The sequence below is a fragment of the Prionailurus bengalensis genome, chromosome B3 (genome assembly GCF_016509475.1).
Source record: "Prionailurus bengalensis isolate Pbe53 chromosome B3, Fcat_Pben_1.1_paternal_pri, whole genome shotgun sequence".
Lineage (NCBI taxonomy): Eukaryota > Metazoa > Chordata > Mammalia > Carnivora > Felidae > Prionailurus > Prionailurus bengalensis.
Genome location: NC_057355.1, coordinates 146,336,217 through 146,352,713, shown reverse-complemented (window position 1 = coordinate 146,352,713; position 16,497 = coordinate 146,336,217). Strand labels below are relative to the sequence as shown.

Below are 16,497 nucleotides of genomic sequence, written 5' to 3'. Positions count from 1 at the left end.
CCACTTCCTGGTCCCAGGGGCCGGGTCCCGCGCTCCCAACCTGGAGGCCATCAGCTATGGCGCAGGCGGGCCCCCGGCCCCCCCTTCACTTGCCAGCAGAGGCCCCGTGGCCACTTGGAAGGCCCTCCTCCGCTCTTCCCCTTCCGGTGTCACTGACTCTACTCTCACACCGGCCTGCTGACTCCACCCGGGAGCTCTCGTGAAGTTGTCTGTTTCCGCACCTCCTGCCGGGGACTCAGCGTGGCCCACGATGTCCCCACCCGGGATTCCGGCAGTGGGCAGCCTCCGAAGTACGCTCCTGCTTGACACCCTCCTCCTCCGAGATCCAGTGTGTTCTTCCTACTGTGCTCCGCACACCTTCCAGCGCCCACAGACCCCCTGCCAACCTTTCGTGAACCGCAGGCTCTAGCAAAGGGCCGGTGGGCCCGAGCGCTGCACCCCTCGCGGCTCAAGAGGCGCCTGCTCTAGGCATCCAGCCGTCAGTTTACCTTGCAGCCAAGCGACTGTTTAAAGGGCACGGTAAGACTTTCCAACTGGCTTCAGATGTCGAGACCTCGCTTCTGGAGCTCGCCCTCACCACACAGCTCTGCAGCCCCTCCGTTTCCGCCCTCCCTCCAGCCTCACACACTTATTCACAAGTGCAGGGTCACAGCGAAGCCAACGCCTTCAGCCAGCCTTCACCGCCCCTCACTGCTGCTCCTCAGCCTCCCCTGCATTCCTCCTGTCACAGGATCTCTGGAAACCTCTGTGGCCTTCCGGGTGTGGTCAGGGGCCCCTCCGAGATGCTTTCATGATGTTCCAGAGCCTCACCAACCCATCCCAGGAGGACCGGTTTTCCCTCACACACCGCCCGCCCTGGACCCACAATTTTGGAATCACACCGAGTGCATTTTGGTCACTATTGTTCCCCTCAAACCATAAACAGTTCCCAGAACACAGTGGCATTCACAGGGTTGCTGAATGAATAACAATACAGAAAAAATGAAGCCTTGGTTGGAAGATTCTCAAAAAGGTCTTACACTGAACAGCTTTCATGTAAGAGACAAAGAGTACCTCAGATCTGGAGGTAGGAGAGAATGAGAAGGAGCTGGAAAAGGGAATGTCCCAAGAGCTTAGACATAAAGATCAGTTTCTGAAAAGCTCTATAAACAGGGGAGCAGAGGAAAAAGGAACCCACGGGGAACCTGAGCTAATCATACCTGAACTTGGAGATTCTAGTCAAACTGTGACACTTCAGTTCATAAGGGTTAAAAGGCCCGTGAAGTATTGCCTGTATATACAAAATATGCAGAGTGTTACCAGTAAGCGAGTTATCACTTAATATGCATCTAGGGGCACCTGGGTGGCTCGGCTGGGCATCCATCCAACTCCTGATTTCGGCTCAGGTCACGATCGTGAGATTCATGGTTCGTGAGACCGGGCCCCACGACGGGGTCTGCGCTGACGTGCGGAGCCTGCTTGGGATCCTCTCCCCCTCTCTCCCTGCCCCTCCCTCGCTCCTGCGCTCTCACGCGCGCACGCTCTGTCTCTCCCTCTCAAGATAAACATTTAAAAACTTAAAAATACACACATTTCAAAAATCCAAAAATCAGCTCATGTGTTAAAGAAAACAGCTACGCCTCAGCTACGACACCTTCAGGTTCGGTGGGAAGAGATGTGGCACGGGTGCTCTTCTGGGGACACGATGACTCTTTGCTTAGCGTTCCTTCACAGGAACGCTTCAGGAAGACACTGGCCAAAAAAAGGAAATGTCGCCCAACACCTGAGTGACAGTATTCTTCTCACCGCACCAGACCAGCCCAACCGAGCAGGGAGCGCCGGGGACACACGGCCCGGGGCGGGGGAGGGGGGCTCTTCTCCCACCAGGCGGGCACCCCCGAGGGGTCCCGCTGTCCACAGCCACCACCCTCTCTCCCCCCGGGCAAACAGGCACGGCAGCCTTAGGAAAGGCTGGTTGAAACACAAGAACTAGACTAAGCACCTCTTTACGCCAGGCCCGGCTTCTCCCCTCACTAACATAGGCTCCACGGCCAAAAAAGTGTCAACATTAAAAACCAGGAAGAGAAAAACCCATCGGGACCACTGGCTTACGACTCAGCACATAAACGTAAAATTATCTTAAGTTTTTAGGCTGTATTTTATTTTTATTATTATTTTTTTTAACATTTATTTTCGAGACATAGAGAGACAGAGCATGAACGGGGGAGGGTCAGAGAGAGAAGACGACACAGAATCCGAAACAGGCTCCAGGCTCTGAGCTGTCAGCACGGAGCCCGATGCGGGGCTTGAACCCACAGACTGTGAGATCTTGACCTGAGCCGAAGTTGGAGGCTCAACTGACTGAGCCACCCAGGCGCCCCTAGGCTGTATTTTAAAACAACTCCTATAAATTACCTTGCAATTGGGAGCCCCCAGTTTATTAGAAGAAAAGCTCTCCAACAAAATCTGAATCAGGTACTTTTTGTCATCTTTCACGGGTGACGGCATAGACATATCTGCTATGTCTTCCACGGACTTGGAGAAGAGACCCTTGAGAGCTTCGTGGCTTTGCTGAAGACAGTAAGGAAAGTTCATTTTGCCAGAAGAAAAAACTGTACTGAAAGCACTTTATTCTAAACTAATCAAAGTACTTCACAGGCAGGACCTTATTCTAGGCTGACTACTAGGCCTCTAAGGTCAGGAAAAAATCTTGTCAAGTATTTCAAACAAAAGAAGTAAGACAGGACTCATTTAAGGCTCAATTTCATCAGCCTTCCCTACCTCTCGGCCATCAGAAAATTGAAGAGACTGAGAAACAGTTCTTAAGAGAACTTTCCGTACACAAAGTCTCTGCTGCACACGGGGGACACCGCCAGAATCCCTAAAGTGGCTTTCGCGTAACCAAACACAAAACCCAGCCGGCTCTCGGCTACCACCCTCTTGCCGGTCCCCGCTCTCCCTAATCCCAGCCCCTGCATCCTCAGCAGACGCCACAGAAGAGAAAGAATGGCCTTCGACATTTGATTCAAACGTGGCATCTCTGAAGCCTTCCGACCAAGAAAAATAGCTTCAGGACGGATTTTGAAAGAAACGGTTGAAAATCATTTTGAAATACGTGAAGTACTTGGAACAAACATTTATTAATTACTTTCATCAGGGAGCTAAATCTTAGAATTCGTTACAGAAAAAACAACTCCCCAAATGGAAAACCTTTCTATACCTAACTTTCGTTCCAAGAAGGAAAAAACAGCTTAATGATAGGAAACCAAGAAAGCGGCGCCCAGCCGCCATGATTTAGTGTCAAAGAAAGCTAGACCTTCAAAACGGTGCCAGACACACTAACTGTCCACCCGTCGGCATCCTGGGAGAGGAAAGCAGGGCCCCCCCGTCCCCCCCCCCCTGGGCCCCCCCGTCTCCCTCCCTCTCTCACACGCACGGCCACACGCGCGCCAGCCACCAGGACGGAGGTGCGTACTCTGGACTCGTAGGGCTCCTCGGCGAGCTCGGCGTAGCCCTCCTGGATGAGGACGTCCCTCACGCTGACGGTGTCCTGGGCCCCCGCGCACCGGTACACGTCCACGTGCAGGACGCCGTGCACCACGGAGAAGACCCTCACGAGGAGGGCGCGGCCGTTCACGAGGGAGGCGAAGCGCCGGCCGGCCTCGCGGCTCCAGTGCTCGCCGCACACCAGAGACTTGGCGGAGGGCCGCATCCCGCGGATCTTCAGCTCCAGCGCCTACGGGACAGAAGGGCGCGGCTGACCCGCTTCCGTGACCCAGCGAGCCGCTCCCCCCGGACGCTGCCGCCGGGCGGCCCCGAACCGGGGCCCGCGCCAGCGGTCTCGTCAAAATGCTCCCAGACACGCCGCGGCCCACCGACCGACCGACCGACCGACCGACCGACGGACCGACGGACGGAGAAGGTCGACGTGGGGGGTGCGCGCCCGAGGAGGCGCGGGAAGGGCAGGCTGCCCGTCACGCGGTAGGTCGCGGGAAGAGAAGGTGACGGCGCGAGGGACACGGTCGGCGGCCCCGCGATCGTGCCGTACGGTGACGGACGGCGGCCGCGCCCGCGCGAGTGGGGCACGAGGTGCCGAGTGGCGGAACCTCTACGCCGTGCACCCGAAACGAACGTCAAGCTCGTGTCGACTAGACTTCGCCAAAAATAAGGAAAGGGTTGTGTATAGTCAGAAAACACAACTGGGGGCAAGTGAGGACGTCGCAGGAAAGGAGACGCAGGGCGGCTCTTCTACCGAACGGAAGTTCGGAGTTCAGGACGCCTTCCGGACGTTTCCGTGCGGGCAGAAGGCGCGCGGGTGCGTCTCCGGGGCCCCCCAGGCTCTGGCTCGTCGCAACACGACCAGACCCTTCGGAAACAGCGTTCGAAACGCTACGGAATTGAACCGCTACTCTTCCGCTAAGCGCCAAACCCCGCACGTATCTGAACTCGCTCGGCCAACAAGCCCGCAGCACTACGTTTCTGGAGAAGGGCAGACACCGACGTGGGCGCTGTGACACGGCGAGTCCCCACCCCCCACCAAGTCTGGGGCCCCGTCTGCCCGCGGGGGGAGGACAGGCCACGTGGCCTCCACAGGCCTTCCCAGCTCCTCACTGAGGCCGCAGGGACTTCGCGCCTTACCTGAAACGGGAGTTCGAGAAGTTGACAGGGAATCTCCATTAAAAGATCCAGATCCACGTGAGACCTGTTGCCGTAGTCCACAAAGAAGACCTGGAGGAGGGGAGAGGACACGCTTCGGCACAGGGTCACACGCCACGCAACCGTCTTCTCGAGCTCCGGAACCGCGGGAGTCTCGTGACCGGAACTTAAATCCACACGTCGCTGAGGGGAATAACTGCTTTGGAGGCTACTTTTCTAACTGAAACGATTTTATAATTTCCGCTTAAAATTAGACAAGATCTTCTATAAGCTGCTACAAGTCTGCCTCGCTTCCCTCCGCGTGATCAGTTACAGAAAAACACACCTCGGCAGAATTCCCAGAAACGTAAAGGATTTGAGCTCGAAAGTAGCTCTCTTGGTCAAAATCAGTGAAAGGCGCCAGGCAGACCAGGTCCGGGTGCGGGTGCGTGGGCAACGGCACCAGTTTCAGTCGGTTTATTTCAGCAGTGAGCTTTCTCAGAATCTTGGAGGTTCTCTCATCAACCCTGTATCCCCAGAAGTGTCCTACCTCAACCACCTAAAAAAAAAAAGGAAACAAAGCAGAGGTGACCTCCAGAAACGATTTCTATAAAAAGGTTATCACAAGCCCACACGGCAGGACAGACACACGGTACTGCGACCCGAGTGATCGTACAGGCTTTTGACAGGTGCTTACAAGAACACTCGGGGCTCGCGGGTCACCCACGGTGAGGAAACGTGTGTCACAGACCCCTCTCAGGTGTGCGACTCGCCAGCACGCTCACCCACGAGAGGCTCCGACCCGCGAGCAGCCCCAGGTGGGTGAGCCAAGTGCGCAGTCTGCAGGCGCCCTCGGGGGCAGCGCGGGCGGGTGTGGTGTGAGGGCACAGCCCCTGCGAGAGCAGTGACAAGTGGGAGGAGGAGGAGCAGACGCTCCCTCGAAAAAGGCCTCACTGAGCAGCCCCTGCCCATGCTGCCAGGTGCAGCGAGGACCCACAACCGCCAGAGTTTTCCAGCAGCCTGGAATCCAGGTTTCTACGTGGAGTCTCCTGATGAAGCGTGGCCAGGTTTACCAGGAAGCAGACATGTATTTCCACAGAAATTTTTTTTAAGACGGAGGGGCGCCTGGGTGGCTCAGTCAGTTGAGTGACCAACTCCTGGTTTCCACTCAGGTCACCATCCCAGGGTTGTGGGATCCAGCCCTGCATTGGGCCCCATGTGAGCATGGAGCCTGCTTGAGACTCATTCTCTCTCTCACTGTGCCAATGAACATTTTCACGTGTCAGGTCGAAATTAATGTTTTAGCATTTTAAACTTTTTTTATGACATAATTACAGAGAAAGAGCATGAGTGGAGGAGGGGCAGAGAGAGAGGGAGACACAGAATCCAAAGCAGGTTCCAGGCTCTGAGCTGTCAGCACAGAGCCTGACGCGGGGCTCAAACTCATAAACCACAAGATCATGACCTGAGCCAAAGTCGGACACTTAACCCACTAAGCCGCCCAGGTGCCCCCCGCCCCGCTTTTTTAAACATTTTTTTAAACGTTTATTCATTTTTGAGAGACAGAGTGGCATTATAAATGTACCTAACGTTTTAAAAATTAGACTTTGATTCTAGAATATTTGTGTTTCATTTTCTGTTACAGTTCCATTTCCATTTAACAAGTACAATAATGCAAGCCCACCCACATTTACTAGATCACTAAGGTGCACAGGCTGTGTGCATGTGTGTGTCTGTGTGTACAAGTACATGCACTATTTCATGTCTACGGCATGACAATCCTAGGTTAAAAAGACAGAAAAGCTCTAATGATTCAGACACACCATCTCACCTCTGTGACATCAATTGTTAAGAGAAGATCTGTAATTGTCTGGGACCTGTCGAATGTGTTAAATGAGACCTGCATAGGATCTACTGTCTGCTTCTGGAAGTCCACATTCACCCTATGTAATGTGATTTAAAAAAAAAAAAAAAGAAAAAAAGAAAAAAGACAATAAAAGTCAGGTGTTACAAAGAAAACACGTTTACATATGTGAAGTCACTGCTCAAACTATTCCATTACTTATACAAGAAAAAACCATTTTAACACAAGAAAAGAACATCTTGTAAGCTGGCAATGACAATTTGATCTCATCCCAAATCTGAGTGTGTGATGGCTTCCCGAGCTGCCCGGGGCGGGGGGGGGGGGGGAGGGGGGAGAGCGTGCACCCAGGGGTTATACACCACCCCCAGGGGTGTATTCTAAAGGTCTAGACTCTTACAGAAGACCTACTTTTAAGGGCACACATTCTAAGACCTGTCATATTTCCTAACTTCTGGTTTCAGAGGTGAGTGACTTTTGACTTTTCCTAAAGTACGAGAATCCATGCCTGGTTCAATGTTAGAAAACACATACGTGATTTTCTAGTAAACCATGGAGACATAGTTCATCTCTTAAAACAGTTAAGACAGCAAATGCTAAAGTCTGAGGACATGAAATACAAATGTGATAAAAATACAATTCCCCTTTCCTAATACTTTCTTTCTAAAATGAAGTGGAAGAATTATGAGAGATCCTAACCCAAATCTGCCCAGCTTTCAGACCCACTTATTAAGAGTGATTCAGGCAAAGCTCCCAGTAGGACACACCCTCCCTGGGCTACAGACCCAACTCCCTGCACCTTCAGAGCCTCAGAATCAAAACCTCAACATGGAATAGTTGTCGATGGGATGTGCTTCCTTCCCTCACCAATTCCAAATTCCTGTCAAGGTCCTCACAGAATCAAAAGATCACAAATAAGAAATGATGACTGAGGGCGCCTGGGTTGGGCGTCTGACTTCGGCTCAGGTCACGATCGGCTCACGGCTTGTGAGTTCGAGCCCCGCGTCGGGCTCTGTGCTGACAGCACAAAGCCTGCTTGGGATTCTCTCTCCACCCCCCTCTCCTCCACCCACACTCTCTGTCTCTCTCAGAATAAATAAGCCTTAAAAGCAACAACGACCGTATTAGAGACTGTGACACCAGGCAGACAGGGGTGCCCGCCCACCTTCTGAAAATACCTTGTGTTCCTGAGCTTCGAAACCGCCCCTCCTTGGACCTTCCCCTCGATCTCCTCTGCAGAGTGTACATTCAGCTCCAGGGCAACTTTCAGCTGAGACATCTTGATCGCCATGTACACCGCGGGAAGAGTTTTAAACCTCTCTGTCGGATTACGTGAGAACTCCACGAAGGCTCTGCTCCACAAACGTAAAGAAAAAATCAGTTCTTCAGGAACGTGAAAAGGAGAACTGAATGCATATTAATTTCTCTCAAAATGAGATGGACATTTTTAATTACACCTCTCCTCAGAATACCAGAAACTCTTCATTCCACAATTAAGAAGTTTTCCTTAAATGAAACTACCCACTTAAGAGAAACAGAAATCACAAGGACCTGTCATCTCGGTAAAACCGAGCGCCACCCTTATGAATTCCCCCACGTAACGCAGGACGCACGCCAAGTGCGAATGAGACTTTCAGCCAAGGAATCTTGACTCTCACAGCGAACACAGGATGATGGCTCCGTGAGCCCCCACGGTTTTTCTATTTTACTGTAAACTAAACACAGAGGACAGAAAGTCAAGAAGAGGTCAGTCTCTCCATGCTCCCCTCCACAAACAGCACCGGGCTGACCCCCCAGGCGGGCTGGCGGACACCCCTCGCCACCAGGCCTCCCACATCCCTGCCGGAGGAGAACCGAGCGTGCGCTGAGGGCGTCTGCTGGGCATTTCCCGGGATAAATAAAGCTTCAAGTTCACACTTGCTTGTACACGAATGCCCTGGGTCAAAACATCATCGTCATGCAAACAGACCTACGACCCCTCCAAGTACCGTCACGGAAACGCGGACGTCTGAGCCCCGCGAAGGACGCGGCCAGTGAGGAGGGGCCGGCAGGGACGAAAGTCAGCCCCTAGCTCGGCCCTGCGCCCAGCCTGTCTGCAGCCTGAGCCCGCTGCCCCGGGAGCACCGGCTGTCCTCTGCCCTCCTGTACCCCCCCACCGCCCTCCTCCCCCGCCTCCCGGTGGACTCCCCGCTGAGCACGCGCACTGGCCTGTGCCCAACTCGCTCCCCTCCTGTTCTGTCGCCTTCTCTAGCCGGCTCCTAAGTTTCTCCTCAGAAAGCTTCTTTCACACTGAGGCCACACTTCCAGAATGCCCATCTTACAGCAGATTCTGAACTCCCGCCCACGGGACCCCCGCCCGCGCCCCTCCTGCCGGGGGGCCGCTCCTCACGGCCCTCTCCCACCCAATGCTGTCTGGAAGTCTGGAAGACCTGCCCTCGTGGACCCCCATCCCCTTTGTCCTGTACACACGACCAACAACCAAGCCCAAGAGATCTTGTGTCTCACCTGTGGCCTCCTTGGTGTCAAGGGTTACCTTGCTTGACACGACTGCCAAGGCTCCCCCTCTTCTCCGTCCTCTGATCACGTCCTACAAAACGGCGCAGCTCCGACACCCGGGGGTCTCCACACACCCGTCTATCCATCCTCATCCTGGCCAGGTGGCCACAAAGGACCATCCGGCATAGAGCACCCGACCTCCACGACACACACAGATCTGACACAACACCAGCTGCCGGCCACACGGCCTCCGCCCTGGCCTCGCGCGCACCCCACTCTCTCCAGAGACCCAGCTGGGCTCGCGCTGGGCCCCTACGGGAGCAGCGCCTCTTCCTGCCCCAGCAGCCACCTCCGCCGCCCACCTCAAACACCTCCTCGGAACGTCCCAAGTGAACATGACTGCTCCGAGCCCCAGAAAGAATGTCTTCTGACCACCTGGGCCTCCCTGATGACAGTCCGAGACAGACAAATGTCTGTGGAACCCCACAACTAAGCTGACACCCCACCGCCAGGCTGGAAGCTCCACATGGGAAGAGACGCTGTGCCTGTGAACTTACCACCTGTGCCCGAAGGCCCTTCACACCTGACATCACTTCCTTGCTCAAGAAAGCCCTGCGTTGGGGCGCCTGGGTGGCGCAGTCGGTTAAGCGTCCGACTTCAGCCAGGTCACGATCTCACGGTCCGTGAGTTCGAGCCCCGCGTCGGGCTCTGGGCTGATGGCTCGGAGCCTGGAGCCTGTTTCCGATTCTGTGTCTCCCTCTCTCTCTGCCCCTCCCCCGTTCATGCTCTGTCTCTCTCTGTCCCAAAAATAAATAAACGTTGAAAAAAAAATTAAAAAAAAAAAAAAAAAGAAAGCCCTGCGTGACCCCATAAGGAACACAGCCTCTACTCCCTCAAATAGTGATTTGGGTCATCCTTTGTCCTTACACACTCGATGCACAAGGACGGCTCCTGGTACAACCAGAAGAGCACAGTTACACCTCCAGTAACTGACATGACATTGCTATTGTGGCTAAAAAGCCAGAAACAAGCAATCGTGTAAAATAGGATTAAAATACCTATTAAAAAAAAAAGGCTCAGACAGGAAGAATATGAAACAGACACAGACTCCAACCCAGTGACAAGATCAGACTTGTTGGCTGCCGGCCACTCAAACCCAGCAAAGATCACCCACGCACAACTGGAGCCAGAGCCAAGGCAAACGCGATTTCTCTTCTCTTTCAACCGAGTGACCTCCTAAAGGGGCTAAGCTGTGAGCCTGGTGGTCCGCTACCAACAAGGTCCAATGACGCCTGGGGATTCAGGACAGAGAGCTTCGCCATGTGGCTCCAGTTTTAAATAAGTGATTTGTAAACGTGATGAAGAATCTCAGCGTAATCTGAGGGGCCCCTGGGTGGCTCAGTCGTTAAACACCTGACATGGGCTCAGCTCACATCTCATGGTTCGTGGGTTTGAGCCCCACGTCGGGTGAGCTCGAGCCTCATTTTAGGTGAGCCCTGCTTCTCTCCCTCTGCCCCTTGCTCACTCGTGCCACCCCCCAAACAAACAATTTCAGTGTAATTTGTGTTTGAATATTTAAGAAGACTTGAGATACTATAAGCTAAGCTAGTTCAATCTGTAACCGCTGTGGACGGCATTGAGACCCTGTCAGGTTATGAAAATCGATGTATTAATCACAGGAACAGAACTTACAATGTCTGAAAAACTAACCCAAACTGACATCAGCTTAATAAAAACAATTTATAGACCACCAGAAAAAATCTCCAACGTTAAAACTAAAAATCAATTTAAAACCACAGTCTTTTCTTCACACAAACATTCCCTCCTAGAAATAAAAACTCAAAGGGACACTCTGAGCCATGCCATTCTGGCCCTTATACCTGCAATTCAGATAAGGTGAAACGTACTCAGCGTCCGCAGTACTTGTCTGCCAAAAATAATTAGAACACGTGTGTTGAGTAACTACAAGCAGGGAGGCCCTATCCTGGGGTGTCTCCATGGCCTACAAAGTAACCTATCACTAGTGATGCACCGTGACCACCTAGGGGCAGGCGACTCCCCGAGCACCGTCCCGGCACCGCAGGGCGTCACCGGGCCTTGTCGGTAGCAGACCCACAGGCTCACAGCTTAGCTGCTCTAGGAGGCCACGCGGTTGAAACAGAGGAGAAATCGCGACTGATAACAAGACAGACCAAAGCCACATTCCACGGCCATGTGGAACAGCCCGAACAGAGACCCATTTCTACGTACACTCAGTTTTAAGGATTCGTTCCCGCAAACATTAAAAATGTTATGGCTCTTTCATAACTACAGTTGATTGCAAAAATATACTTACTTTGTACCATCAAATACAACGGATTTGACTTGACCACACTGTCTAAAGAGAGACTGTAGTTGTTTATGGTAGAGAAATCCATAGGGAGGAATGTGCTTCAACTGTAACACATAAAGCAGCATTAGTATTTAGTATTAGTATTTTAGCATCAGAGCAGACGTAGAAGCTAAGGAAACAGTTATGATGTTCATAATATTCACAAGCTAAAGCCGCTACACATTATTTTAGTTCACAAAAACATAGTTTACTGTAGACTCTACGGACAGGTGTACCTAATGACTAATGACTTTTACATCGTAACTAAGCTTCAATAATAAATACATGCTAAATAAAAGCTAACTCTCTGCCAAAATAATACAAAAGTCCAACAGGGAAAAAAAAGCTGTTTTTTTATTTTACTTTAAGCAAGCTGACTAAACACATCTCTTGGCACAACCCCTCCTACATACACGAAGGGAACCAGCAGGAACTCGGCACCACACACCGTGGCCACAAGTCAAGCACACTGAGCTGCAAACCCCTCCCGGCCCCGACTGCTTGCTTTCTCCCCTCCGTCTGGGTGATCAGCATTCCAGGCTCTGGCTGGGCAGGAAACCTGGGGCCCCTGCACCAGCGGTCCCAGGCCCCAGGAGAGGCCGCGAGAGGTGGGGGGGGGGGGCGAGAAGCCCCGGTTCTGAGCTGCCGGGTCAAGCGTCCAGTGGCAAGGTATGGAATCGCCCCAGGACTCACCCACCACAAGAAGGAAGGATGAGGGTAAGTCCCCACATCGAGGGGTCAGCGCAAGGCTCAGGGAAGCGGAATATAAAATGCGTAACAAAGGGCCTCTCAGGTAGGGGGTGAGTCAACGCGAGCTATCGTCTGGTCTTCCTAATGTGCATGGAGGGCAAAGGTCTGGCCCCAAACCCCACTGTTGGCAAGCACGGCTGGAACCTGACAAGGACCCCACGGGATCCTTCTCGCCGTGCACAGGGCAGGGGAGAAGACCACATCTCGAGTCAAGGAAGCCAAACAAAAGAGCCTTGTCCGGCCTGAAGACCCACAGGGGCAGAGTCCCCAGCAGCGATAAGGGACTAATGACCACTTTTTACATTAAAATTCCCTTCAGCTGCCTGCCCCCAGCCTGAGCACCAGCAACGTTCAGGCTCGTCCCAGATCTCCACAACACTCAGTCGCCTGTGACCCTCCCTGTGCACCTGCTCCCTTCAGTGATCGTGGCGACGTTACCAACAGGAAAAAGCTGGCATGCCCGAGCGCTTACTGTAGGCCAGCCACTTTACCAAGGGCTTTACACCCCCCTGTCAGGTATAAACTGAAAATAGAACCGAGTGGTGCAGTGAAAGTCCAGTTCCCAAGTACTTTATTCCAGCTGTGCATCCTGACATTTCCACGTGCTCAGGTTTAACCAAACGGTCCACAAATGTTCGTCCAATGGTCCATGCCGATGGCTGAGCATCAGATTCACCGAAAACACGTTATTATTTAAATGTTAATTTCCAAACCTTTCCTTCTATTTCAGATTTTGTGGCATGGAGCCCTGAAATATTTAAAAATAAACACTCTCTAGGTGATTCTACTGGGCATTCAGGTCTGTGGATCAGTTTAAATCACAGTCCTAATCTGACAACCAATAACATTTCACTTTGTGTAAAATGAAATCGTTAACTAAATATTCTTAACCTTATGGAGAAGGGTCTTAAATCCTTCAAAAGGGCACATTATCAGTTAGCCATAAATATGTAACTTCTCAAGGCTATCTTTCCAGGCCAGGTCTGCAAAAAAGGAAGCAAGACTGAGGGCAAGTAGATGTGTGTGAAAAGGTCAAACAAGCTGTTGATATCCACGTGAGAGGCAAAAATCCACCAGGTACTTGTAACAATGGAAACACCTGGAGAAACACAACGTTCTGTAGTGGCCACACTGAAACGGAGCGCCTACCACGATGGTGGTCTTCGGGTCTTTGCCGGCCAGCTCCCTCACCGCCATCTCCTCGTCAGGCTGTCCGAAAGTAAAGTAATTTGGGTAAAAAGCACCCGCCAATACAACCTGGAAGAGAATTGTACTTTCATGAAGTAACGTTATTTATCAGTCTGTCTCACCAACACATAAATCTCTTCCCAGAACGATGTTAACAGCTGTAAGGTAAAAAATGAGCTTACATTAAAAAAACCTAGACCTTCTACCAACTGAGCCGAAAGTCCCAATTCTGGTTATTTTACCGGAAAAAGAGCAGCAGTCCAGACACAGTCTTTCTTCAAAGGACATGGAGCCCATCTCAGAAGGAGGGCTAGGAAACAGTGCCGAGTACGAGTGAGGGCACAAATGACTCTGCACACTTTCCTACCTGCTCCCCAGCAAACTCCCCTCTATAGGAAGGGCACCTCTCCACACTCCAAGAAACACATCCAGTGTGCACTTCTATTTTTTTTTAATTTTTTTTAACATTTATTATTGAGAGACAGAGAGACACAGGGCATGAGCAGCGGAGGGGTAGAGAGAGGGGGAGACGCAGAATCCGAAGCAGGCTCCAGGCTCCCAGCTGTCAGCACAGAGCCCGACGCGGGGCTCAAACCCACAAACTGTGAGATCATGACCTGAGCCGAAGTCAGTCACTTAACCAACTGAGCCACCCAGGCGCCCCAATACGCACTTCTAAAAAGCACTCTGCAGAGTCCCTTCTTCAATCAAAATATCATTTGAAACAAACACTCACAGAAGACTCTCCCTCCTTAAAGCAATCTGAAACCCAGAAAAACACCGTCTTCTGGCATCATTCTGTTTGCAGTCATCTTCCGTCAACCCAATTCGACGCGCTTGATGCACACAGACGTCCTCCTCCTCCTGACCCCAAAGTGGAAACAGTAGCCACTTTTCTAGGCTGTGCTTCCTTCCACACAATCCCCGTAAGGTCCCGTCCAACAAGCTAACTTGATCACGGCCTCCAAAGTTAGTATCTTCAGTATAAGGGAATAGCTATATACATTGAATAACACGAAGAACATTTTTAGTTTCTTGAAAGCAAAAAACCAAGGACCCCTCCTGAAACAAGAACAATGGCTGGCGTGCTACAGAAACATGCCTCTGGAGATTAGCAATGGATCTGGATGACCAGCCTGATGATGTGGAAACCCTACGCTGTGCAAGGTAAGAATGTTTCCTAACCCCCAAAGCAGGATGAACATCACAGACCTAAAAATCTCTGCTGAGACGTGATTTATATCAAGAAGACAGAGTGTGTGCGCTCTCAACCACAACACCTGGCAAGAAGAAAGAATCAGGATATCCAGGAAACCCCAGCATACCTGCAGGATGAAGCGCTGCTTATAAACATATTCTTGGTCCATGACAGGCCGCCGCGAATCAACGTACATGTTGAACTGAGAGACCCGATTCTTCAATTCTCCGTACAGCTCAGCCACCTAAGAAAAACACATGGAGATAGGAGGTCTCGAAGTGCTCCTGCCATTCAGAACAGTGAAAACACTGGAAAATAAGCACGCTATTGGGAAAGCACTCATACATCTATGGGATCAAACACAGAATTCATTAAGAGTCACCTTATCAAAGACTAGTAAGATATGGAAAGGATGCTCAACGATAACCACTAACAGAAATATCAGGACAGGGGTGCCTGGGGGCTCAGTTAGTTAAGCGTCCAACTCTTGAATCGGCTCAGGTCATGATCGCAGGGTCATGGGATCGAGTTCCGCATTGGGCTCCTCACTGACAGCATGGGGCCTGCTTGGGATTCTCTCTCCCTGCGCCACCCCTCAAAATAAACAAATAAACATAAAAAAAGAAATACCAGGACATAAAATCATATATGCTTCATGATCCCAATCTATAAGTGTGCAAGCACGCAAACACACACACACACACACACACACACACACACACACACACACTGCAAACATGCACCCACAATGCCCTGTGGGCATAGGAAGAGCAGGTAACCAGAACCATCTCCTCTGCTTTAGTACCTCACATGCCTCTGAACCCCCACCATGAACATGTATTGCTTTTGTAATTAAAAACAAGCTTAAGTGGGGCGCCTGGGTGGCGCAGTCGGTTAAGCGTCCGACTTCAGCCAGGTCACGATCTCGCGGTCCGGGAGTTCGAGCCCCGCGTCAGGCTCTGGGCTGATGGCTCGGAGTCTGGAGCCTGCTTCCGATTCTGTGTCTCCTTCTCTCTCTGCCCCTCCCCCCTTCATGCTCTGTGTCTCTCTGTCCCAAAAATAAATAAACGTTAAAAAAAAAAATTAAAAAAAAAAAACAAACAAGCTTAAGTGACCAATGGTTCAACAGTTGCTCTGAACAAAAAAAAATCACCCAGTTGTGATAAAAACCATCTCACACAGAACATCAAACTTCAATACACAGACACAAAGGAACACACAACAATAAATATCTGTAAATTGTTCATAAATTAATTTACCACAAAATTATATTAATAAACTAAAAAAGTAAAAAAAACCACACAGATGTGAACATTAACTGGAGAAAACAACTAAGAAGAATTGGAAAGATAGAAAAACTTAAAAGCTGTGTTCTGTGAGGATGTGCAAAAAGCCTACGACACGTAGAAGGACCAAGCCCATCACCCCCATGGTAACCAATGCACTTCCATGTTCCTGAAACCTTTCTTTTTTTTTTTTTTAAATGTTATTTATTTTGAGACAGAGACGGTGAGTGGGGGAGGGGCAGAGGAAGAGAGAATCCCAAGTAGGCTTCCAGCTGTCAGCACAGAGGCAGACGTGGGGCTCAAACTCATGAAACTGAGAGCAAGAGTCGGACGCTTAACCGACTGAGCCACCCAGGTGCCCCCTCCTGAAACCTTTCTTAAGGCTGTCATGACATATGACTTCTTTAGTTAAAAATCAGTTTAGGGGCGCCTGGGTGGCGCAGTCGGTTAAGCGTCCGACTTCAGTCAGGTCATGATCTCGCGGTCCGTGAGTTCGAGCCCCGCGTCGGGCTCTGGGCTGATGGCTCAGAGCCTGAAACCTGCTTCTGATTCTGTGTCTCCCTCTCTCTCTGCCCCTCCCCTGTTCATGCTCTGTCTCTCTCTGTCCCAAGAAATAAATAAATGTTGAAAAAAAAAATCAGTTTAGCAGACGGCAGAGGAGCACGGAAGTTCTCTGCTTCTCTCATCCCTGAAATGCAGCTAGATCAGCACCAAACCATCTTGCACACCTAGA

The 16,497-nt window shown here is 51.2% G+C and overlaps 1 protein-coding gene across 1 annotated transcript in view; it reads right to left on the bottom strand.

Moving 5' to 3' along the window:
• Positions 1 to 16,497, bottom strand: part of TDRD9 (tudor domain containing 9) — a 118,260-nt gene that overhangs the window by 20,997 nt on the left and 80,766 nt on the right. Inside the window, exons 21-30 of the mRNA XM_043554410.1 lie at positions 14,606 to 14,722; positions 13,242 to 13,349; positions 11,307 to 11,407; positions 7,654 to 7,827; positions 6,446 to 6,557; positions 4,961 to 5,173; positions 4,618 to 4,707; positions 3,455 to 3,715; positions 2,395 to 2,550; positions 1,200 to 1,270 (exon numbers count right to left, since the gene is read on the bottom strand). Coding sequence (XP_043410345.1) covers positions 1,200 to 1,270; positions 2,395 to 2,550; positions 3,455 to 3,715; positions 4,618 to 4,707; positions 4,961 to 5,173; positions 6,446 to 6,557; positions 7,654 to 7,827; positions 11,307 to 11,407; positions 13,242 to 13,349; positions 14,606 to 14,722 — 1,403 coding nt within the window. The remainder of the gene's footprint in view (positions 1 to 1,199; positions 1,271 to 2,394; positions 2,551 to 3,454; positions 3,716 to 4,617; positions 4,708 to 4,960; positions 5,174 to 6,445; positions 6,558 to 7,653; positions 7,828 to 11,306; positions 11,408 to 13,241; positions 13,350 to 14,605; positions 14,723 to 16,497) is intronic.